Below are 26,977 nucleotides of genomic sequence, written 5' to 3'. Positions count from 1 at the left end.
TTTTGTACTCTTAGATTACTGCAGAAGGCTCCTGAGTGATTATTCATGGATCAACGCATGATAGCCATCAATCCCATCCAAAGTTTCAACTAAAAACTGTAATTTGTTGATGTCAACAGAACTACACTGATTTTCATCATCTAGTGCTTTGATTTTAGAGATTTCTGGTTTAGTACAAAACACTGCATATCCTTTGAAATACACACAACAGCTTGCTGTGTCACAGTGCAAAAGGCAACTGTCTCCAGCTGTAGTAACTTTCATGCTGCACCATGAAAGTACTTCTTGTATAATTTAAATTATCACAGTAAACAGAAGAAAATATTCCTGCCTATTTCGTAATTGTTTGCTTCCTGTTCTAAAAACCAAACTGTGGAACATGCATGCCAGAGGATGCGCAGTAAAACCAAAAGAAATCCTTAGAGATTCTAACCTGATTTGAGAAATTATTAGTTAACACATGCAGACAATTAACTAGGTTTGTATTTTCTTCTTGCATATGTATTTCTGACAACTCCTTAGAAGAAAATAGAGCAAGTCTTCAACTCAGCTCTCAGATCACAAGCAGTAATTCATCCTCCAATGTTTACTGGCGTCGGGATGGATGGAAATTGCCAAAAAATCTGCATAATTTCTGCTAATTCAAGAACATCATGAGCCAAACCAGAGTTGTGCTTCAAGGTCACACTTGAGAAAGAGCTGTTAGTCTCAGATTTCACAGGTCACCCATCTGCTTTCTCACCAGTAGCCTGCTTAGACACTGCTAGGTGGAGAATGTGGAGACCAAAACTGCTGTATGAAGCAGCATGCATCTCACCAGGCCTGACGGCTTCCACTTCTGCCATGGCATTTCAATGTAGTAGGAAGAGTGTAGCTGCACTGTAATATTCCATAAATGAACTTTTAGCTTCATTTCAAAGACAAGCATCAGCAGCAACTCGTTAAAATGTATAGTTTACAGGCACTTTACTTCAGTGTAAAAAAAAAAAAACCAAACAAAACCAAACAACAATTGCATATTCTACTTAATAAAAATCTAGCAAGATCAAACAGTTCAGCAACATTTCTCCCTCAAGCATGCAAGTAAGTTGAAGTATATTGATCTAAAGCTTGTTTTTTCTTTCCAGCTTGGTAAGAAAGTTTTTAGGTTACATGAACCCTGTTCTGGGTTGGGGTTTTTTGGTTGGTTTGGGTGTTTGTTTTATTTTGTGGTGGGTTTTTTTTTTATTTTATTTTTAAACCTTTCACTTCAATCTGCTCAAAAAACTATCCCCTTTCCCTTCCCTCTAGTTACATCGAACTCATTTTAAAACTTCACGAGACAGTCCATATCATGAAGCAAGCATTTTCGTATTTCTTCTTGATTTCTCTGAAGTGTGGAAAATTGTTATGTTGAATTTGCCTGTACAGATGAATCCTTATATATGTGTGAGCAAACTAGATCAAACTTAGTGGAAAAGTTAAGCATCTGTGCAAACTAAGACTCTAAGACAATGCCTCAAGTTTCCTCCATCTTTTCAAATTCAACAGAGACTTCTTTAACCTGTAACGTTAAAGAGATGACTCAAAAAATCCAGACATTGTGAATCAGCTTTTGCATCATTTAAAAAAGAAAACCAAAAAAAGACACACAGCAACTTATTCTCCTGATTAGGAAGTTTCTGTACAGACATGACAGACAAGGGTTGTTTGTATTTTCAACGGCATTTTGTTTCAAAGGATTTCTATGTATGGTGGGAGTATTTTTGAATCACCTGCCTCTAGTTACTGTACTGAAACTGCAACTTTTTAAGAAGTGCTTACCTTCGCCTTACATCACAGAAGAATAAAACAAATTTCCTTCAGTGACTGGCTGAACATTGTATGAGAAATACCAGTAATATCTAGAGCACCTTGAAAGTAGTATTACAACTGTATATGCTATTTCAAATCCTCTAGTAAGCTGATTCTATTTAAAAACATTTTCATTCAAAACCCAGGCAGGGTTGTTTTGTGTTTTGTTTTTTTTTTTCCCCCTCCAGTTCTGCAGTCAGTCAGTCAATCAGACTGACATCTGTCCATATTAAAAACTGAACAATATCCTGTGAAAATTTATTTTATCCGGTATGTTTTAAAAAAACAACCTCCCCCACACTATTTTTTTAATCACATTCATGATCAAGTATTTTGAAATAGCCAAGATGCTTGAGTCCTTTTAAAGCAGGAAAATAAATCTGCTTTGTATTTATTAACAATGCAGTTTATCCTGGCATATCTCCTCCTTCCTGTATGTGATATTTATCTTTTTGTGCAATTCATGAAGTAAAATCCCCCAAAGCTAAAGACTAACAGAACAATCTGAAGCACTCAAAGTGTTAAAAAAAAAAAGGCAATTATACAGTCAAAGCATGCTTTGTATGCTTAATAACTCTAGAAAACTCCTTAGCAAATAGCATTTCTAATGCTACATCCTCAATAAGACTGAGGGGATGGAGAGAAGAAATCAGCCAGAGCCTTTCCTCCCCCCTCCCCCTCTTATTATATAATCGTATTAAAATATGTGAGGATAAGCAAACAACAAACCTGACCACTCCATGCACAATACAGGTTACATATAAAACTCCAGTTGTGATTGATCACGCAGTCCAAAATCCTAAACTGGGCCATGTCTTGCTCTAGTGCAGACTGCTGCTGTGCTCTGACTCAGCTTTTGTCCGGGTGATGCTCAAGGTTATGAGAGCTATGCAGTAATTACATTCAGGAACAAGGACCTTCCTTCCTGTTCAGTATCCCCACCCCAACCATGTGTCAACTCAACAAGATAAACTGACAGAACTGTGTAATTCTTCAAAATACTTCGGAAGCTGACAAATTCTGCATTCTTGGGAAAAAAATGGGAAGTAAGAACATCCTAAGGAATCTCACTAAAGCAAACACAGAAAGGTGCTCCCAAACTGTGTTTGTTCTTCCCCTTCACTTCTGCTGCTGTTGAAACCAGTCTGAATATCAACAATTTAGTGTAATAATTCATACCATATGAATCTTAAACTTGCCTAGGCACAGTTGTGATGATGGCTTCCATGTTTTCATGAGATCCGAATGTTTAGGGCTCCTATTTTAAACACAGCACAGTATGAGCAACTTCTCAAAGTCAGAAGTTCAGCATTTTAATGAAAATTACATGGGTTCATCTACTTCAGGTTCTTAAATGGCAGATTCCCCTTTAAACCTGCCAAAGTACCGTTAGCATTGCACAGAATGCTGTGTGCCTTTTGTAATGAAAGATGACAGACCTATTGATAGGGGAATCATAGAATGGTTCGGGTTGGAAGGGACCTCAAAGATCATCTAGCTCCAACCCCCCCTGCCATGGGCAGGGAAACCCTCAACTACACCAGGTTGTCCAAAGCCTCATCCAACCTGGCCTTGAACGCTTCCAGGGATGGGGCAGCCACAACTTCTCTGGGCAACCTGTTCCAGTGCCTCACCACCCTCTGAGTGAAAAATTTCTTCCTTATATCTAATCTAAATCTGCCCTCTTTCAGTTTAAATCCATTGCCCCTTGTCCTATCACTACATGCCCTTGTAAAAAGTCCCTCTCCAGCTTTCCTGTAGGCCCCCTTTAAGTACTAGAAAGCTGCAATAAGAAGATGTAACACCAGAGAGATCCTAAGAAACTGCAGAAATACTGAAAAAGTTTTTCTTCCTTTATGTATTTCTTTTCTGCAATCTGCAACCAAACACCCTATTTCAGCATGCACCTCACCTTCTGTGTCTGACTGCCTACCTTGTATTCCTCCTTCCCCTTCAAAGGTGAGATTCAGAAATAAAGGAAATGTGTTTCCACAGAAACATACACATTTTATTTAATGATTACATGAACTATTAGACTAGTCACAGAAACCACTTACAACAATCTGCAATTCAAACACCACAATTAACTAACAAATGCTTCAGAAATAGACAGACAAGGCTTTATCTCTCAACTGTAGTTCAAAATAATTTAAAACTAGAAATGTGTTATTTGTTGAAAGCGTGTTTGAGATCCCAAATATCTCTACTGACAGAAGAAGGAACCCAAACCTTCTGACCTTGAAGCCAAGGAACAAGCAGAAACAGTCCCACAGAAAACGGGCCTCGGGGTCCCCCCATTCCCAGCCTCAGTTGCTCCTTCAGTTAAGAGCAGGATAAGGATAACACAGGAGATGAGATGCATATGAGAAGGGTAGCCTTCAGTTTGCATCAGCGCTCATGCTCTGCCCCAAGGAAGAACATCTGTGAGATGCAAAGGCTTTTCTGTCTTGAGAAAATATGGAGGAACGGCTACAGGAACAGGTGGCCAATTCACCCTTCAGCTCAGTAACAGCCAAATGACTGAAAAGTACTTCAAATGTGAAATAAAATCTGTGCTATAAAAGCACCCTGGAAATAAAACAAACTTGTACATGAGGGTCAAACAAATGGTGTGGCCAAACAGCAGCTTGCAACTTTGAAACAGTTATACAAATAAGGCCTTGTTTGTTTCAACCTAACCAAACACAAAATATTCTAATTTCTCATCCCAAAGGCCCTGGGAACTAACAACAGAGTCCAAGTCAACCTCCCTACCAACATGAGCAGTGTGCAAGCTTCCACGACACAGGTATGTACAACAATCTATTCTGGTTCATTTTAAGATGTACATGGCAAAGATACTCTATTATCCTTACAACACTTAATTATGAAAATGGAGAACAGGAGTATCAGCGCAACACGGCACAAAATGAATGTGGCCTTAGAAAAAGCACTTGAAAAACAGGATTGAAGAGCTCCAGATATTAAAACAATAAAATCTCCTTGTACAAGTTAAATGGTCTGCACTGAAGCAGCCTTTGCTGTCAAGGGGATAGAAGAAATGTCCTGCTTAGCAACTATTACTAGGTGGAACAGATACACTTCCTCACAACAGACATCATCACTATCCAAGCTTGAGAAATCTTGGAGAGGGAGGATGTTTGGGAAGGTCTTATGGAGGTGGGGGGTTACTGCAGAGCTGCCGGAGCAGAATGAGGCAGTGAAGTCTCCAGGACAGGAATGCTGGAATGAGGCAGGAGCCGGCGCCCTGCAGGACAGACAGCAGGGATGCTGGCGTAACATGCAGAGCAGCCCACACACGGCTAGAAAAGTGGCCTGCTGCACATTAGTTGCACTGTCATCAACTAAATAAGGTGGAGGGAAGAAGGGAAAGAAGATCTGGAAAATTAAGAGAAGACGGCTGTTTTGTACTAAAACCAACATCAATCAGGTTCTTCAGTATTTTAGTACAACTCTGTAGTGATTGGATTCGTTATAAATTAACTACTTTAAGATCCATAAAGTATTATTCAGTACTTATTCCCTATGAAGTACTCAATCTCCTAACAAAGTATTCAACACAGTATATTACAAGTCTCCTACTGCACAGTATGATATTAAAAAAAAAATTGAGTCAGTTAAACCTCAGAATTAAATTTGTGCAACTCTTCCCATAAAATCATCAGCCATTATTAACCTGTTACTTTTTGGCATTCATTTTCAAATCTGTTTCAAGGAAATTCTAAAACTTTTTTTTTTTCGCCTCCAATCTGGCCAGTCCTTGTGTGCCACTGCAATTCATGTAAAAGTGTCTAAATACTGCAGATAAAAACACAAATAACAATATAGAGCAGGACAACCTTTTCAGGATCAATCAATACTGGTCTGACAGCTGCCACCAAAAATCAGTATCAAAATGCTTGTAAATTCCAATAGACACAGAATGAGGCGAAGACCAAAGTTTTTGCAAGCTTAAGTCTTTACTGAAGTCCTTAGATAAAAGGAGGAGCTCAGAAACTGCTGCAAGAGCAGCATCTTCAACAGTAAGTTGCAATTATTGCTTAAAACTGACTCTTCCTCAAAATTTTCCTATAAGTCACCTTGCGTACTTGTAAATTTGATCTGCCATTACTGAAAACTGTTCCTGATAATCTTCAGCTAACCTGACAATTGCTCTCTCATTTACAAGAGTCAATCTCATTCCTGGTTTGAGGCTGAACCAAATTCCACTAGCTTAGCACTCCTCTATCCTAACCTTACTTTTCCAACTGTTAATATGTTTTTTCGAACACCTTATTCGTTTCTCCTAAGCATGGTTAACTATGCTTAGGAGATTCTGCTTAGAAGATTCTTGCCAAGTGCACAAGAATTGATGGGACCACCTTAAAGTAGGCACACAATAAACAGAGGGCTTCCCTTTTTGCCTTCAACGCTCAATTTACTAATGTCTTCCTTAAAAAAAAAAAGTTTAATGCAAAACCAAAATAATTTGTGTTGTAAATATTTTAAACTTCTTAAAAGTCTATAAAGTTTTGTCCAAAATTTAAAAGCAAGGCTTCCACACTTAATTCCAATTTAGAGTATAAAAAGGCCAACAGAGCATTTAAAGATGCACTCATTGCACAACTAGAGAAGGACAGAGGACCTACATCAACGTTAGCAAGCTCCAAAGGTCTCTATGTCCAAAGAGTTCCGTGTCACACACTGAGGTCTGACTGAAAAAAAATTATGATGATGACATTCAGGTTTTGAAGTTCTACTGCTGGTCAGTTTTCCTCCCCCTAAAATAATGAAGAGGCCACTTAAAAATTCCAAGAATACAAAAAAGTTGAAGCTCAATTATGCAATTTATTAATCAAAAAACTAAGAGCCTTTCCAAAGCATCATGTCCTCTGAAAGACTGCCTGTCACGAGTCTAATGTTTTCTCCTGGTGTTAAAAAAATGCAGGTTTAGGATTTCAGTATTTTGAGGTAACTAAGCTAAAAACAGGTCAGAAACATAACTTCCTGAAGTGATTATTTCTCAGCATCTGTCAGTCTTGTACGCAAACTCTGGAAGGTTAAAAAGGAACAGTAGAAAAAAGGCAAAAAATATGCCTCTCAAATATCTAGACTTTTATGTAAAAATTGCAGTGAGCTTTCTGAAACAGAAAACACAGCTCATGCTCACAGAAAGGAAGGGCTTCCATTTCCTAACAACTCCAGATACTTTTCGTATATGAGCGAATATGGAAGCAGCACACAGGGGGTCAATCACATCAGATAAGATGTTTTTCAAATCTGAAAAGCAATTATTTTCCACCAGAAGTTACAAGCTCCTAGGAAGGACAAGATTTTGTTCATCCTTGTTGTCCCATATATATAAGAAGCCTTTTACAGTAATGCTCAATCTCCTTTGCTACCATTAACCACAGTTGTACACAGTCATTACTTAAAAAGAATTTCAAAAGCAACTGAAGTGTACTCCAGAGATTACCAATAAGGTGTAGACTGATAATGATGATTGTGAAGGTACAGAGGAAATCCGGCTTGTTTTAGTATATGAAATTGAGAAGTGCACAAGAACAAAAGGGAAAAGCATGTCTGAAAAAACACGAGTATTTCCATTTCTCAGCTTACAAGATTAACAATGATAAAAGTTCCTACAAACCAAGTCAAGAGCCGGAAGAGGCTGAAATATGATTTCCATTCTGAATTCTTTCCTATCATTGGAATTGTTACAAAAAGCTCTGAACATTAAAACAGGAAAAAACAGAAATACAAAAAACATCTCTCTCCATATTAACAAAAAAAAATCTAGAGTGTTTCCTTGCCACTATATCAACTTCTTTTTAAGATGCAATACAATTAATAGAACTAGAAACACAACAGATATTCTTAGGGCAAAAATACAACTCTAGAACAGCTGGCACAGTACCATTTCAGGTTGTTTAACATGTTCATACCAGTCTGCTACAACTCTCCTAGTAGATCAAGTACCAAAAAGTCAAGGAAGTACACAAGACTTACCACTCTTCCATCAGAAACTAAGGGCAAAAGAAAATAACTGAGATTAGCATTGTTCTGCATAAAAGCAACTTCTATTTTTAATCAACATATAAGCTCACTAGATGAATCAATGTCTTTTTGTGATTAATTTTGTGAACATACAATACACATGATATCTAAACAAATTCACAATATGTAAATCATATAAAGAGAGTTGTTTATTAATGTTTTAAAGACTCATGCAGAGTGAGGTACTGAACAGTTTGGCTACCTAACTCTTCAAATATCCTCTTGCATCTACTCTCAGACAACTTCACCATCATCCTGTTTGCTCCCAAGAAAGATACAGGATAGAAATATTGATTTGTCAAGAATTATTTTGAGTCATGACAGAGAGAAAACTCTTTCTCTCTTGAGCTACCAGCTCACCAGTTAAGTTGAACTACTGACCAATTCCTCAGATTTTTGTCCCAGCCATCTTCAGGAGACTAGTTTGGTGTTTCCTTACTCTAACCAACTTCTGCTTAGGATGCAATACATCACTTCCCTTTTATCTGATCTATTCAGTTACAGATTTCTTCCTTTGTTTACAAGAAAGATCGGGCATCCAAATAAGAACTGACTTTTTACTAGCTTCAGCTGCAGGAAAGCATCATTTTGTATGTCATTCCACAAAAATGAATATACTGGAGAAAAAACAGCATGAGTCCCCAAACTGAACTCTAGTAAGGCAGCTGGCAATCTTTAGAAACTGGAAGCAAGCTTCTACCAGTGTTCTATTTAAGAAATGAACAGTCAAATTCAGTGGGGACTGGATAAGAAATAAAAACTATACATAATCTTATGCAAAGTATACTTCTGTGATACCATTAAGCACTTCTATAACATTTATGGTGTTAATGAGATCGAACTCACGAGAATGCGGCAGTTTTCTCAACTATTATCACTACTACCTACAGCTCAACAGTCTCACAAGAGCCAAGCACTTGGTTGCCACCTGCAAGTTCTTGGATGACAAAAGAAAGATGGTATGCTCCTGTGGAAATTCCTGTATCAGTTTTGTGTCAGCATTCACTTATTCTCAGTACCCTTAGTTTTATAGGTCAACAGAGGATGAAAAAGCAAAACCAAGAAAAAAAAAAAAAAAACCAACAAAAAAAACCCAACTGTATTTGTTAAATGCATTTTAAATTACAATAGTACTATTCACCTGGTTATTTTACATTATCTCCTCTCAAAGACGAAACACAACATGACTTAATTTGAACAACTTCTCCATGGTAATTTTTTCATGTCCAACAAAAACACGAAAAAATACTGCAATGCTTATTGCTACCATATTACACCACCACCACTGAATTTGTCCTCATGAAAACAACTATAAGCTACATTACTAATTGTGTCTAAATTACATCTGAATCTCTAGAAGACATACTGTACACAGTGGTAATGATGCAGCCATGATCAGGTTAAAAAGCAGGGAGGTTCCCCACCCTCATCCAAACGATGGTAAAAGCATCTAAATTAAAATCACATCAAATTTAATGCCTTTGGTACCAAGAGCACATAAATTTTCTTTCAAAAGTTTTCTATTTACAGTATTAGTGACCCTGTCTGAACACACACGGGTCCACAACTAGTTTGAGCCCCACCACAGGGGTAATTCTAATAGGTACTTCCTGTTGTCTTTACATTCTTCACTACACTGCAGTACCATGTGATCAGCTCTGCTACGTTCTGAACCCAGTGCAAAGCCAGAACTCAGTTACTTGCCTCCCCAAGACTGGGCTTCAGAATGCTAAAACTTCCATTTTCAGAAAATAGAATCCTTATAGACATTAATGTATATACAAACACATAGGAAAATATAGTGCTAGCTCTGGTGATTATAGAGAAAACCCTTTCAATGTACCAGGACATTTACTCACAAAGCAACTCATAACAGAGTTAAGTCTTGTCAATAATCTAGCCATCTCTAAATACAAGAGTTGCATAAAGCTAATCACTAAGTGTGACCACAGGGAAGCACCTTAATTTACATCCCAATATCCTCTGACTGAGACCAGGGGGTGTGCAGAAGGCTGAACTGTTTCTGTACCAAGAACTGCCTGAGGTTCTTGCAAGATGATCCCAGAAAGCAACATCTATGTCACGCTGCACAGGACGACACCCTACCAGCCTGGTCAGAACAAAGGTGTACTCTTGCTCTCTCTGAACTAAGACTATAAGAAGAGAACCAAAATTAAAAATTACTACAAAAACTACTCAATACTAAGACGTGTTCAGTGAAATACTCATACTTGAGTTAGTATAGTGGGTTCTCAAGACTTCACTATATGGGCTACTTCAAAATACAACTTTGACGTTCTATAGGGGATAATAGCAGACTGTCCTTCAACACCAAGAACAGATTCTGAAGCTAAGAAAGCCTCACTTAACAGGCCATTAGACTAGCTGAGCTCCTCCTGAAGCCAGTTAAAATGAGGAAATAAAATCTCCATTAAAATAAAATTACCAGAGCATGTATGAAGACACTTGAGTTTCTCAGCTAGCAAAATAATCACCTCCTTTGCTTCCCCTGCCTTCCTATTCCCTCAGCTGGAAGGCAGTCCACTGGCAAAGCAAGAAAGGGACGATACTGAGCTGTCATTCAGAAAGGTAAGCTCCAACAGAAAGCCAAAGTCTCATCTTAACTACAATTAATAATGTTGCTAACATTTCTTTCACTTAACCAGTATCACTGACTGAACTGAGAAAAACTAAATCAGTTTAGGCATGCTGGAAAATGTACTACATGGTATTATTAATCTTATTTTTCATAGGACATCTTTATTTGGCTATTCTAAACATAACAGGTTTTTTTCCATGAGTGTACTGGAGGAACAAAAACATGTTTATATGAAATGATAACTTACCCTTGCAGATGGTCAATCTCTGTAATTTTAAGCTTTGCCATCTGCACTATCAGAGCACTATTTTTAATGATGTTATCTTAGATCACAAGGTATTTTCGCACTACATATCTATAGTCTTACCTTTCCCTGTGTCTTTATATTAACTTCTTTCATTGCTCCAAATGTAACCATGTAGATTGAAAAAAAAAAAAATTATGAAAAAGGCAGGAGACTGGAATTTTAATGCTATAATGATTAAGCATACACCCTTTTTACACCAAGAAAGAAAACATGTTACATGTCCATTCTGCTTCCATTTCAACAACAAAAAACACTTGGGTCAGAAAGACTTGAACATGAGTACACAACTTCACACTGAGCACTAGTTCTTCAAGGTGTTAGATTTCAGAATGAAAAAAACATTAACTTTGTTTTAGAATAGCTCTCTTGAAATTCAGGTAATGATCAGTCATGGTGCACATGGCCTAAAAACCCTAGAAAACAAAAAGCTGTAAGTTAACATTACGCGCAGTCAGTGGGTACATTCCTTAATAATTCACTGGAGGTTTCCCATAGTAGCAACAGCTCCAAGTCCTCAGAGCAAACTCCTTGAAGGCAGCCACACTCCAGCCAGCGAGGCCCAGGCAGCTCTAACACCCTCCTTGGCCACTTCACCACCATACCAAAAGAGATCTCAAAGTACTCTTCACAGCAGCCTTTCCAAATGCCCTTCTCCTGTTCCCACCTGTCGTCTCATAAATTTAAGGCTTGAGTAGAACTCGCACATGTTTAGTGTTATTCCCATGCTACACAGAAAGGTGCCACTTGGAAGCACTGTTAGCACTGAATTTCTCACTGCAGTTTGAAGCCCTAACTCTTGTTAAATATTACAGCAGCATTCCTACTTTCAAGCAAATTTTAAAAACATGACATTTAAAAATTATAACTCTTTATAGATGGGGATCCTTAGAGAACACCAGTGACTGAAAACCTGCAGCTTGCTGAGGAGGAAACAGGAGTGATTCATTAGCACATTTTTTCCTGTAGTTGTATGGACAGGGGACATAGATTCTAAGACATTAGAAACTAATGAGGAACATTCTTCGCATTTGCACTTCTACTTTTATTTTGTAAGGGGATAAAGTGTAAATATAGCAGCTGACACATGCTACTAAATAAAGCTACTATGGGTTAGATTTTCAAATCTGTCAGACAATTTTTTTTTTTATTGATTACAGTCAACATAATGCAGTACAGGGAACTCCTATCACACTCCAACCACAGAAGGAAGCAGAGAAACAAGTATCACCACTTGTCACTCCTAAGTGAAGAAGAGTTCAATAAAAACAGCCTGTTAACTAATACAGCTTGGTGACTGTTACATCTAGCTTTCTCTTCTGACTGTCCTCAAATTTTGGTTAAATTGAACAGTGCCAGAAGCTAGTTTAATGAATTTTGATGGAATTTATCGCTATAAACCCCTTCAGATGAAGCTGAGGTACCTCGAAGAAACAGAAAAAAAAAACAACTCGCTCCCCCCTCAAAAAAAAAAAAGCAAGCACCACTATCCCCTGTACATCAAGTTTACAAATAAAATTTTAGTTTAGACCCTATAACCTTGCTTCCATATGCTGTGCTTTCAGAGGTTCAAACTCTAGTCTTTACTTTTAAAAAAGAAATCAAACATTAAGCTCTATAAACTCTCTCTATCTAGTAATCTCTCCAGGTAATTCAGCAATTGAACGAAATGCAAAAATTCAAATGCTCCTTCAGTTGCTCCATCATTTTTTTTATGTAGACCAAGCCCAGTTTTGCACAAAGTGTTATCAGATCAGTCATTTGACATATTCTGAAACTAACTTTAATTGATTCCAGTATTTTTTGTTATATAAAATGTGTGCACTTGATCAAAGCTCTTCACCACCTCTGTGAAAGTTTCCACCCTTTCACTAAAGCCTTCATTCATTCAAAGGTGGATTGACGTGGAAGATGATACACTTTAAAAGAAGTTAACATATTTTCCAGTGAGCTTTGGAATTCTAAGAAGGCTTAAGGTTTATTTTAGAAACAAATCACATATCAAGTTGCTACATGAGTAGCAGAACTTAAACGAGTAGTAGAACTGACTTTGGTCTCATACGTCTTCTATCTCCTCCTCCTCATCTTTCCTCCCATCAGATCCTCTATGAAGTAAAGAATGAGTTTTTTGGTCAGACAGCAGTCACGCATGTGACACTGGCCAATGAGCTCAAGAGCAACTGCAGAGGGACTAACAGACAGCCAGACTGATGCTATGCACAAAAGAAGTTAGATTCAAGAATTTTTACTTCTTTGCTCCATTACATCACCTGCTTCCTACCAGATCTTTTGTCTGAAGAACACAGGCCTTGGATTTTCATACATTCTGCCTCCCAACTCCTTCAGCAGTTATTACTGCGCAAGCTACATTCCATAACTTAATTTTTTTGGACTGTATACCATTCTCTATTCCAGTCCATACTTCTTCCATAATCCTATAGTATTATCGTCCTTAAATTGTCCTACAGAAATGCAGACTGTGATCTTCTCATCAGAAGTAAAAAGAAACTTGCAGAACTGTAAGCTACTGCTTTTAATAAATTTCAATCTTATAACGCTCATGTGAATTCTTTAAGCAAAAAATCTACAGAAACTAAAACTACTTAAGTTAGAGTCTACAGCCATATTCTCATCAAAAAATCCTAAGAGTACAGGTGGAACAGTAAAAAAAAATTTCCACCAATCTTCATTTCCAGTAGGTTAAATTCTACTTTCCCCATTTTCTGTATGTCTGTAAGGAAGAACAACGAAAGAGCTGAAAAAGTAGGAACCATGCTTTTCTAGAGAGCAAAAGCTCAAATTCGCAAAACAGACACAGCAAAGGTGAGGTTGCACTTCACTTCATGCAGTGCAGCTCCTGGAGCTGATTTACCACGTGAGGAGCTCAGGTTCCTATCTCAGTAATGGACAGATCTGTGCATCTAGCAAGGAACTTCAAAACAGCAAAGTACTGACCAGGAAGATGCTAAAAGCAGCTAATATATCATGCTGAAGAAAGCAGCACCTCCAAAATCCCATTTATTTCTAGAGTTCAGACAAGTGAACATATTTCTAGACAGAATGTGAAAAGCACTATGTAACGTGTGTGTAAATGATTAAAAGTGCAGAAGCCAGATGTCTGAATTTGTCCATATGCAACAGGCAATTACTCATGGCATCAACGAGACTTGACATGATACTTAATTCTTTCATACACTGGAATTTAAGACCTTTTTATTTCTTAACCACAGGATAAAAGAAACTTTTTACAACAAAAACAAACAGTATGCAAAATACTACCCTAGCACTGGTAAAGACCTGTTTTTTCTCAACTAGAAGTGCTGCCCCATTTTTACAGAGGAAGTCAATGGCTTCACCCTCTGGCCTCAAAACTGCAATTACACTGTGAACCCAGGGTAATTTTTAGTGGTTACCACTAAAGGGAAGTACATTGATTGCAAAAAACCACAGACTCGACACACTCCGCACGGATGGTATCTAAGTAGATCTTACTAATGTGTCGCTTACAATTATACTTTTAAACCTCACTTTGCTGATGGCACAATTCATCCTTCCAAAACTCCTAAATAAAGAGTCAGAACATCCTCTGAAAGGTAAGACAAATAGCAAGACTCTACCTTCCCTCACTGTAGGGAAGTGTCAAAGAAGGCAACACCTTAAAAATCAAAGTTGGCTCATATTAGCACATTAACTAAAACACACAGAATTCATCAGCATAAAAAACATATTTAATGATAAGTAAGCTTCACTTTCCAAATGATCTCTCAAGTCTACATGAAAAGCCTACAAGACACCTCTAGAAGTGATGGGCTCAGCCAACCTAACAGCTTGACCCTTCAGTGAAACGCTTCAGCCCTGCAAGAGACGAGGCTCTCTGGGAAGGAACATCTGAGCACACTCCGGCAGAGAAAGCACACTGCAGTGTATTTAAAAAAAAAAAAAGTGCAGCAGCAACAAGGTAGGAAGGCCACAAGTCACTAAAAGCCATAGACTGCTAACAACACCACCAGAAACACAGTCAGGCCTCAGAGGAGATGGAAGAAAAGCTTCTAGGGACTAGAAGAAACTGGTTTCTGAGTGGTAGTGAACTTTGTTCAATTCATAAAATTGAATAAAATTCATAAAAATAAATAAATGAAAGGCCTATTCTGAAATTATTTCTAGAAGCAAGGACTTACTCTGTTCTAGTCAGCAGGGGCTGAAGGCAGACTCCCCACATAGACAAGACAGCTCCTGAGAAAGTCAACTTGACTATATCTTTTTTTCTAATTTTCCTTACCAAAACTTCACCCTCTAAAGTTAGGTGATAAAGAGGAACTGTAAATTTGACCTAATCATCGTCCTAGTCAAAACTCATGCTGGATAATGAAAAGCCATCTCCTCTTCAGTCATCACACTGAAGTTCTCGAGACAGACTTAAGATCAAGATGAATCATCTGTTATTCTTTACTTATCCCTGAAACATCTTCTCTAAAACAAACGCCACCCCCACTAGTTCAAAATAACACTATACTGCTGAGCTTTAGATTATATTGACAACTTTATCTTCATGATGTACAATACAGGTGGGCCTCGCAATCAAACTGTAAAGAGTGACAGAGAATTCAGTGTTTTGCAGTGAATCTAATTCCATTTTCCCAATTTTTTTAAAAGAACTCTACAAGATTAGACAAGTGCCCTTTCCTGGCATAAATATATTAGGAAATAGCTCTTGTTTTTATTAGAAGGCACATGCCAATATGGGTTTTGCAATGTAACAAAATAGAAGGTTATTTAGATAAAAAACACACAGAATTAATCACTGTCACCGAAGACTACTGATAAAAAGACTGCTGAAGTCTTTGCCCACTCAAGTCCTGCAAGTCTCCAAAGCATAAGTTTCCAGGACCTCCCACAACCTGTTCCAGTGCTTAACCACCCTCAAGGAGAATTTCTTCTTGTATTCAGCTGGAGTTTCCCTTACTGCAACTGTTCTCTCCTGTCCTTTCACTGCAGTTTCACTTTCAAGTGGCTGAGGACCCCAGCCAGCTGCCTCCTCAGCCTTCGCTGCTCCAGGATGAGCAAAGCTGATGCCACTGGCCTCTGCTCCAACCAGGTGCTCCAGCCCCTTAACATCTTCCTCCTCTCCAGTTTGTCCTGTCTTGTAGGGAGAGCCAAAAACCAGGCACGGTCTTCTGGGAGGAACCTCAATAGTGCCAAACAGATGGGGAATGACACCAACACGTTTTGAAGACGACAGAGCATTAATGTTGTGAACAATAAGTATGATCAACTATATTACTATGCTGCACAGGTATAGCAACAACAATTACGCCACCGGCATTACTCACAGTGGTAACAAGTACTAATTTTTTTCTTCATTGATTTGTTTCAGCCAAACCCTCCAGAGCTGCAAAACCAACACATAATTCTATGGCCTTTCTAAGGTATTTTACCCATTAAAGAGGAAAGTCTTTGCCACACCCTAAATAACAGAAAGAAACCCCAACAATGGAGGAAGTAATAGTTCAGCAGGAACAGGACAGGATGAAAAGAGTGACAGAGGGCATTGAGCGGTCCTCATTTTCAGGCTGCACAGCAGAAGTGATTGACAATGTACAAAGGCACCCAAAAGTTTATTAGAACATGAATGATCAAATCTGTAATATTTGTCACGAGTTAAAAACTCTCCCTCTGTACTAAATACAAACACAAAGTATATTATGAGTGGCAGATTCCCTTTCTGTACAAGCTGGATAGAGTTAAAGGTCAAAGATTTTTAATGATTTTATTTTTTAACTGAAAAGTTCAGGGCTACAATGCAAAACAAATGAAAAAGGGTAAAAAAAGAGTCACACTCTAAAAGGCTTCTAGCAAATATGAAATATATACACTAGCACTTAAAATCTCAAAGAAACTCCTAACAATTAAAGACTGAATCAGACAACCTAAGCCATAAATCCAGGTGCACAAACCCAATAAACAGTACATAAAACCACTTGAACCAGTATACCTTGACAAACTAAAAAAGCTGTTCACTCCTCAACAGATTTTCTATGTGAAGAAACACACCACGCAAAATGCTATCAAAAGTTCTAGACAGTCTACAAGAGCTATATTCAAAGCCTGAATTAACATGCTAATGAAACCTAATGAAATTACAGTTTAGGGAAAAACATATCATTTTAACAAGTCCTAAGTCATTCATGACATATCAGGTATGAGACTTTTATCAGTGCTTGGGGGGAGTATTAATATTACAGCCAAAAAATCCTACAAAACAAGTTATTGAAAACTCCAACATTCAAAAAGAAATAAAGCATAGCTGAATGTGTGGGAATACAGGAAAAAAACAACAAACGACCACACTAGCAGAAATCAAGAAACAAGCAGGAGGTTTATTAATGCAGACTATAGGTCGACTATACAACAAAGGGCAAGTCACGTGAACTAAATTCAGAGTTGCTTCTTTTTCAGCAGAAGCCTGCCTTGTATCACCACAACCTTCCTTCAGTCAACAGCAGGTCTTGATTCTTAACAAAAATTCTTAATAGAGTATGAACTTAGTGTCACATTAAGTTCACAGTATATCTTAGGAACGTCTTTTACCAGTGTTGTCCCAAGTGGGAGTCTGCACACTGTGACCTATCAGCCACGGAACTACTAGTAACACACCAAGCTCTTCATTACATAAGCAACAGTAACAGAACTGTGCAAAAATAATCTGGCACTGGAGAAGTGGCTCTCTTCTGGAGGATTTTGTTTTCGTTTTTTACTACATCTCTAAAAGGACAATGTGTTTTCCAACCTTGTCTTTCAAGTAAGAAATTATTTTTAAAAATCACTGCACTGCAGCTTCAGATCAAATGGCAGAAATTCCAAGATTTAAACACCACGGGGTGTTCGCACAAAACATTGTATATCAGACAAGGACACAAGACATGCACATCACAACATACAGCAGAGACAGAAGACAGCAAAATTTACCAAATTACTTTCAACCAGATTTTGAATATGCAATGGATGCAAAACAATAACTAATGTTATTTAATACTGTGAATGCAAGCTGGTGTTTCAGTCTTATTTAACAGTCCTTTACCAATCTACTCACTGTTTTCTTACCAATTTACATCCTGACATTTAAATTTTGTTGTATGATGAAATACATTGATCATCTAATGAAAATTCCTTCTTCTCCGCATTTAATTCCCATGTTCTTGGCTAACAGACTCTGAGGGCAGTACCTATTTTACTTTGTACAAAAACAATTCAGAACATACTCAAAAACCCACAAAATATTATTTTTAATAATTTATTAACATCACAGCAGGACACAGGCAATCCAGTTGGGTTCTGGAATGTGCTGACAGCTACTTCCTGACACAGGTGACTGAGGATCCAAAAACAAAGAGGCACTCTGCTGGACCTCATACTTAGAAAACAAGGACGAACTGTTGGGGGTGTGAAGTTCAGAGGCAACTTTGGCTGCAATGACCACAAACGGTGGAGTTCAGGATCCCAAGAGAAGGGAACAAAGCCAATAGCAGCATCACAGCCCTGGGCTTCAGAATCATAGATGGTAGGGTTGGAAGAGACCTCAAAGATCATCTAGTTCCAACCCACCTGCCATGGGCAGGGACACCTTCCACTACACCAGGTTGCCCAAAGCCTCATCCAACCTGGCCTGAACACCTCCAGGGATGGGGCATCCACAATTCCTCTGGGCAACCTGTTCCAGTACCTCAACCACCATCATTGTGAAAAAAACGTCTTCCTTAGATCTAACCAAAATCTCCCCTCTTTTAGTTTAAAGCCATTGCCCCTTGTCCAATCACTACATGTCCTTGTAAAAAGTCCCTCTCCAGTTTTCCTGTAGCTTCCCTTCAGGTACTGGAAAGCTGCTATAAGATCACCTCAGAGCCTTCTCTTCTCCAGGCTGAACAAACCCAGCTCTCTCAGCCTGCCTTCATAGCAGAGGTGCTCCAGCCCTCGGAACATCTTTGTGGCCCTCCTCTGGACTCGCTCCAGCAGCTCCATATCCTTCTCATGCTGGGAGCCTCAGGGCTGAATGCAGTACTCCAGGTGGGGTCTCACGAGAGCAGAGTAGAGGGGCTGAATCACCTCCCTCGACCCTGCTGGCCATGTTTCTTTTGATGCGGCCCAAGATACGGTTGGCTTTCTGGGCTGCCAGCGCACATTGCCGGCTCATGTTGAGCTTCTCATCCACCAGCACTCCCAAGTCCTTTTCCTCAGGGCTGCTCTCAATCCATTCTCCACTCAGCCTGTACTTGTGCATGGGATTGCCCCGACCCACGTGCAAGACCTCGCGCTTGGCCTTACTGAACTCCAATAAGTTCTCACAGGCCCACCTCTCCAGCCTGTCAAGGTCCCTCTGGATGGCAATCCCTTCCCTCCAGCGTGTCCACAACACCACACAACTTGGTGCCATCTGCAAACTTGCTGAAGGTGCACTCGATCCCACTGTCCATGTCACCAACAAAGATGTTAAACAGCACCAGCCCCAATACTGACCCCCTGAGGAACACCACTCGTCACTGGCCTCCACTTGGACATCAAGCCATTGACTGCAACTCTTGGAGTGCGAACATCCAGCCAATTCCTTATCCACCGAGTGGTCCATCCATCAAATCCATGTCTCTGCAATTTAAAGACAAGGATGTCATGTGGGACAGTGTCAAATGCGTTGGACAAGCCCAGGTAGGTGATGGCCGTTGCTTTTCCTTATCCACCAACGCTGTAACCCATCATAGAAGTCCCCCAAATTAGTCAGGCAGGATTGCCCTTAGTGAAGCCATGTTGGCTGTCACCAATCCTCCCTTTTTTCCCTTGTGCCTTAGCATAGTTGCCAGGAGGATCTGCTCCATGATCTTGCCAGGCACAGAGGTGAACTGACTGGCCTGTCATTCCCTGGGTCTCACTTTTTTCCCTTTTTAAAAATAAGGGCTATGTTTCCCCTTTTCCAGTTGATGGAAAATTCACCAGACTGTCACAACTTCTCAAATATGATGGATAACAGTTTTAGCAACTTTATCCACGAGTTCCCTCAGGACCCACAGATACATCTCATCAGTTCTCATGGACTTGTGCACCTCCTTGTTCCTTAGATGGTCTCGACCCTGATCTTCTCCTACAGCGGGTAGTTCTTCATTCTCCCGTCTCTGCCTTTGCTTCTGTGACTTAAGCAGTGCAGCTGGAGCTCTTGCCAGTGAAGACAGAGGCAAAAAAAGTCATTGAGTACTTCAGCCTTCTCCATATCCTGGGTATGGTCTCCCATTTCCTTCCAGAGAGGACCCACATTTTCCCTAGTCCTCTTTTTATCATGACATACCTATAGAATTCTTCTTGTTGCCCTTGATGTCCCTGGCCAGAGATAATTCCATCAAGGCTTTAGCTTCCCTAATCTGATCCCTGGTTGCTCAGACTCTGTATTCCTCCCAGACTACCTGTCCTTGCTTCCATCCTCTGTAGGCTTCCTTTTTGTGTTTGAGTTGGTTCAGGAGCTCCTTGTTCATCCATGCAGGCCTCCTGGTGTTTGCCTGACTTCCTCTTTGTTGGGATGCATCACTACTGAGCTGTGGAGGAAGTGACCCTTGAATATTAACTAGCCTTCCTGGGCTCCTCTTCCCTCCAGGGCTTTATTTCATCCTACTCGACCAAGCAGATCCCTGAAGAGGCCAAAGTCTGCTCTCCTGAAATCCAGGGTAGTGAGCAGGGCTCTTCAGAGATCACTTGGAAGAATCCTGCAGGAGACTGTCCGGGAGAGAAGAAGGGTCTAGAAAAGATGGTGACTTTCACAGATCTCCAAGCTCAAGAATGGTCCATAGCAGTGTGCAGAAAATCAAGCAAAGGTGGCAGGAGGCCTGCAGGGATGAACAAGAAGCTTCTGACTGAACTCAGACGTGAAAAGGAAACGTGTAAGAATCACAAGCAAGACTCACATGATCCAGAAGGAATAGAGACACTGTCTGAGCATGCAGTGACAAGGTTCAGGGAAAGCCAAAGCCCACCTGATTTCAATCTGGGAAAGGACATGAAGGGCAACAAGAAAGGCTTGCAAAAACACAAAGAACAAGATGGATTTATTAGAGGAACATGTGCTTAAGCAACCTGATAGCCATTTGTAAGGAGTTGACTAGCTTGGTGGATGAGAGAAGAGCAGCAGATGTTGTTTATCTTGACATCAGGGGGGCTTTAACACTGTCTCCCACAATGTCCTTGTTGACAAGCTGATGAAGTATGGGCTAGATAGACAGTGAAATCAACTGGAAACTGGTTGAATCGCCAGGCTGAAAGGGTTATGACCAACAGCTGGAGGCCAGCCACTGGTTATGTGCCCCAGAAGTCATGCTGTGGCCAAGACTAACCTCTTCACTGATGACCAGGACAATGAGGCAGAGTACACTCTCAGTAAGTTTGCAGATGATACAAAATGGGGAGGAATGGTTGGTATATCAGATGGGTGTGCTACCGCTCAGGTAGATGTTGACAGGCTGGAGAAATGGACAAACCAGAACCTCATTAAATTCAAAGGGAAACGTCAAGCCCTGCACTCGAGAAGGAATAACCCCAAGCACTCTAACAGGCTTTGAGCCAATCGTCTGGAAAGCAGCTTTGCATAAAGGGCCCTAGGGTTCCTATATGGACAACAGGTTGAACATGATCCACCAACATGGCCTTGCTGCAAAGAAAGCCAACATCCTGCTTGACTCCATTAAGCAGAGCACAGTCAGCACATTGAGGGAGGGGACTCTTCCCTTCTACTCAGCCCTGGTGAAATCACATCTGGAGTGATGTGACCAGTTCTTAGATCTCCAGCATAAGACAGACATGGACATACTGAAGCCAGTCCAGTGAGGGGCCACAAAGATGATTAAAGGACTGAAGCATGTGTCACAGGAGGAAGGTGAGAGAGCTGGGACTGTTCAGCCTGAAGAGGCTTTGGAGGGCAGGGCAGAAACTTATCCATGTGTACAAATACCTGATGGGTGAAGCAGGGCAGAAGTGAAGAATAAGGTGCCAGACTCTCTCAGTGGTGCTGAAAATGAAGTGACAAGAGGCAATAGACACAAAATGAAAAAGAGGAAATTCCATTTAAACATAAAAACCCCTTTTACTATAAGTGTGATCAAACACTGGAACAGGTTGCCCAGAGAAGCTGCTGAGTCTCCTTCCTTGGAGTCAAAACCAGCATGGACACAGTCCTAGGCAGCCTGCTCCAGCTGGCTGAACTAAATGAACTCCAGAAGCACCTTCCAACCTCCATGATTCACTGATTCTGTGAAAACTGTTAACTCCATGTCTTATTTCCAATGGTGGGAATGCATCATACAGCAGCTACAGACAAATCAGGTTCAGACTGTTTTTTGGCACAGTGTTACATAATAGCTAAAATCCCTAACATTCCCTAATTGTTCATGTCCAAAATAGTCTGGCAGTATTCTCTGCTAACATGCTCATAAGCCTCTAAAGGTAAGCGTAAAGGTGTATCCATGCCTTCTCTGTCATCCTCATCTAATTTTACTGAAACTATGTTATCCATGCAACTGTCATCCTTTTCTCAAACTCCTGGCTTCAGCAACCACTTACAGGATATACAACATATGATCATACTTGTACAGGGAAGGGAAGAGGAAAGAGAAGAACAAATTCACCTTGATACTTATCTCAGAGAGATAAGAAACTCATGAATCATAGAAAGATCTAATACCAAAGACTAACTGCAGCAGGTACAGCAGTGGTTTCCAGGCTCCACGTGAAATCCAGTGAATACTACAGAAAAGCCTTTCCTTTGTGCCACAGCTAGTTATCACGTATCAGCTGATTTCTGCATTTTACCATTGCGGGCAGCCTTCTGACTACATCTTACTTCAAGTTCAGGCTATACAAAAATCTATTTACCAAATTTACAACTATGTTCTTTAATAAGGTGTATTATCATGTTAATCTACCTCATTACCCAAAGCCCAACAGAGGGCAGGAAAAAAAATGCTTCAAATATCCACAGCTGACAAAAGCATCACATAGCAGAAGGACAAACAAAATTCAATTGCAATTAAAAAAACACCTAAGAGCAGCATTTCTTAACAGAGTAGTAGTATGCTCCTACTACTTTCCCAGCTCAGTGCTTAGGCAGTACGTTTAAACATCCACTCTGTTATTTCCAGGTAAGATACCTATGCTCTTTACACATAAGGCTTCTAATAAGCTTTACTTCACCAAGATTAGAATCTTAGCTTCATGAAGCTGCAAAAAAACAGGAAGAGACAATTCTCTTAAAACAAGCAGACTTTATTAATGCTGGAAAGAGACATTAGATGAAGTACAAATACACTTCAGTCCATGACTCGCTATGGAAAGAGGCTCAAGATTTTTTTTTTTTTTTTAAGATAAATTTACAGTTTATAAATTCAGTTTGTACTATATTTACAGGAAGCAGTCTTACTTTCCTGGTTTTGGAGAAGTATCTACAACTCTTTCAAGTTGCAGACATTCAGAAAAGCAGTCCTTATTCTTCCCAGATTTCCTTTAAAAAGACAAGCTACTTTCCCTCCCTAAATTTGGCTAAGAATAGAGGAGTTACAGAAAAGCAACAACTTTTCATTCCTGAAACAAACATATCTACTTCCACTGTGTGTTTAATTTCAAAACAATGTTATTTTTACAACATTCTTCATATTTTCACCTTGTGACTTCATATATAACAGTATGTCAGGTTTTAGATATTATAGAGTTTTGCATCGTAAAAAGAAACTGAACTTGTATTTGTAGGCTTTTTACTTTAGTACTTGAAGAAAATGTTAGTTGCTTACATTGTTGATGCTTAAACCTGGCAACAATTCCTCCAAAAGAAGGTCTGCAGAAAGTATATGATGTAAGTCATGTACTTATATTCTAGGACATAATACAAGAAGCAGTAAGCTTTATTTAAAGAACAGTAATAGAACAGGCACAACTGGTTTTCACAAGAATTAAACTCTTTTTTCAAATGCTTATTTATTGGAACTGCTGATCCAAAGTCTTCTGAAGCCCATGAAAATCTTCAGCTGAAAGGACTTACACAGGTTATTTTATGAAGTAGGAACAATATCATTCTTCTCCTATTTCAGTATTTTAAATTAGATTGTGAATACTTTTTTTTTGCAATTATAAAAACATTTTATTAACATAAGCCACCACAAAATATCTTCCTACACATTTTTTCATAATTTCTGAAACCATCTATCTTAAGTCTGCACCTAAGAATAAAAATAAAAGTAGTCTGGACTGCAATCATTTTAAGCAATAAATATGATGGAACTTCTGGGAACTGGATGGAACTCAAAGTACAAAATAGAGTAATGGAACACTAAAGCCTCTACTACCACTTCGTAACAGCAACCTGTAAAATAAGGTAACAGTGAAAAACACAGGCTTGTGAAAGAGAGTGCAACTATCACAGAAAGGCTTTACTAAGGGGTAAGAATTAATTGGAAGATCCTTCTGTAGTGAGCCATCCTAAAACGCAACTAGTCCTATTCCTCTCCCAAATGAGTCTCTCCAAGAAAGAAACCAAGTTCCTCAAAAAACAACTGCACCATAGGATAAAGAATACAGACGAAGAGCCATCACTGCTCCTCATGCATTGAAAAGGCTAGTAATACTCAGTCGAGGACATATTCTTGTAATCCCTGCTTTCTCACTTACAAAAGTAGGGAAGACTACAAAGCCTTCCAAGCAATGAAAGCTCATGGTATCTTGGGTCCTAAGCAGCAAAGAGAAATCTGTCAGGCCAGATTATCTAAGTGGGCGAAGTGACCACAGTATTAACTGAACTTAAGGTCAAATCACTCCCACAAATCCTGTTCTTAATCTCACACATAATACCCTACCCTCAACTCATCCGGTGGCATTAGTGGCTTGAATTAAAAAATAAAAAAATAAAAAAACAACCACACACCACACAAAACAGTGCCTCCCCCCAAAAAAAAAGACACACACAACAAAAAAACACCCCACACACGACCCACACAACACACTAGCAAAAAAAAAAGACCCCAAAACCACAAACAAAAAACCTCTATACTAAAACATTATGATTCACCCTCCTGGCGCGACCCAAAATGAGACAGAGATGATTGCAGTGTTTGTGCTTCACCTCCCTCACAGCAGACACAGAACGTAACACAGATAATATTCTGTTTCCAAACTTCAGGTTCCCATTATGAGCTGCAAGAAAGCCTACAGACAACCAATACATCACCAACTGATGTTGCATCATCCACAACTCAAGCCACTGAAAATTGGCCATGAAATGGATAAACGTTAACATGCTGAGGGAGTTGGGGCAGGGAAGAATCTTTTTCCCAAATAAATTCACACCACACAGTGTGAAAAACAGGCATCACTGAATTCTAAGTAGTAAGTCTTAAACGGAATGCAAGATTTTTTCCATAAGTTTATACAACTCCCCAGTTTAAATGAAACAAGGAAAAAATTATTCTCTACATACAAACTTCTCAGTGAAAATTGTTTACCCTGAACACGCCTTGCTGAGTAACTGTCTAATATTACCACTGTCTCTACTCACTCACCTTAAAGAATTTAGTTTCTCAGAGTCATAGATCACTGATTACAAGAGCAGAAACCATCTTAGCCACCAGTGCCTTTTAACATTTTAGATCCAGCTTTAAAAATAGTTTTGAGGCGCGAGTGTTGTTGGTCTGCCCACTCACAAAAGACAAAAACCCCAACTCAGCAAAACTATCTTGTGGCCAGGGCATTTCACAGTTCTTTAGGTAAAAGTTTACTTTTTTTTTCCTTTCGTTTTTGGTTTGGTTTGGTTTTTTAACCTTCTTGGTAACTGATTTGCAGGATTGGTGAAGGAGAGAAGTTCCTTTTTGCCAGGTAGAGCTTCTCGATCTGGTACTTTCCCTGCCTGCACACCATTCAGTCCCATGCAGCAGCCTTGGAAGCTATGTAGCTTGCTGTGTAGCCCCTCCGAGTGCCATTTTTCTTCCCTAAGGTGGTACCACAGAACTGGAGTGGAAGAGGAGTAACTATTCCATGGCGAACAAAAGACTCAGTAGCATCGTTTGCCACAGGAGAACAGAGTTTTCCACTGGCTCTTAGGGATTTACTGGTTTTGCTGCTGCAGTATTTGCAAGACTTGGAATCAAGAATGAAGTCTTGCAATGTAACGCAGTCCACTAAAAGAAGTAATGCAGAAAACAATTCAACAGACAGAAATAGTACTTGCCTGATTGCAAATGAGCAGACAAGAAAGAACTATAACAGTGTATTTAAGTTCTCTGTACAAGCCACATGAGCACCTTGCCTTCTCCTTCAACTGAGAAGAGGGGATGAAGGAAGAGATGAGATGAACACACAAGCAGGTAATTGTGCGTTTCATTCTAACTTACCAAAACTGGAGAACATTAGACCCATATGATGCATCAAGAATTAACAGCAACCTTCACAAAAGCAAGCAAAACCAAAGACAAAGCTTGATATCTAGCCTGAGCCTTCAAGAAGCTAAAATAGGTCCAAGTCCTGAACATTTGAAAAACTGCATTTCCTGTTGCTGATCGCAAACAGCTGCCTTGCTTCAGCAGGCTTGGTACAGAACCTCCTGAAAGCAGGAAGAATCCTGATGAGCTATCACGGAATCAGCATCATAACACATAAGAACGCCTGTAGATCAGACCAAAGGTCCACCTAGCCTACCTCCAACAGTGACCAAATGCAGATAATTGGGAAAGAACACAAGAGCAAGCATCACTAGAATATTCTCCCAGCTTCAGTTATTCACATATCTATAATTCATTCCACTACAAGGGTATTTATAAATTCTGTTAAGTATTGCTCTTCCAAAAATCTATCTGGGTTATCCTTCAGCTTACATACACACTTTTAGCTTCCGAAATATTATGGTGCAGAGTAACAAGCTTAAATTAACTTTTATGCAAAGGGCCATCTCCTTTTTCTTGCTTTCACTACCCTAACGCCCCAGGTTCTTAGAGTAGATAGTAAAAAGCTGATCCATAGAAATTCAAGAGATGGAGAAAGCCACCGCATCTTAAAATCATCTCTCCATCTCCACAGTCTCCTCCTTCCCAAACTGCCAAGTCCTAGCTTCCTTTTTGTTTTTTTGGTACAGAAACAACTCCATATATTCAATCATCACAGTTGCACTTTCTCTAAGACTTTTCTGGCTCTACTATACAATA

The 26,977-nt window shown here is 39.5% G+C and overlaps 1 protein-coding gene across 1 annotated transcript in view; it reads right to left on the bottom strand.

Annotated features, from left to right (window-relative positions):
- ARHGAP21 (Rho GTPase activating protein 21) overlaps nt 1–2,646 on the bottom strand; it is an 87,931-nt gene extending 85,285 nt beyond the window's left edge. Inside the window, exon 1 of the mRNA XM_086614275.1 lies at nt 2,563–2,646. Within this exon, the coding sequence (XP_086470401.1) occupies nt 2,563–2,646 (84 nt within the window). The remainder of the gene's footprint in view (nt 1–2,562) is intronic.
- Between the last annotated feature and the right edge of the window lie 24,331 nt (nt 2,647–26,977).

The sequence above is a fragment of the Tauraco erythrolophus genome, chromosome 7 (genome assembly GCF_009769465.1).
Source record: "Tauraco erythrolophus isolate bTauEry1 chromosome 7, bTauEry1.pri, whole genome shotgun sequence".
Taxonomy (NCBI): Eukaryota; Metazoa; Chordata; class Aves; order Musophagiformes; family Musophagidae; genus Tauraco; species Tauraco erythrolophus.
The sequence above is the reverse complement of the archived record's forward strand: the minus strand, read 5'-3'. Positions and strand labels throughout refer to the sequence as shown.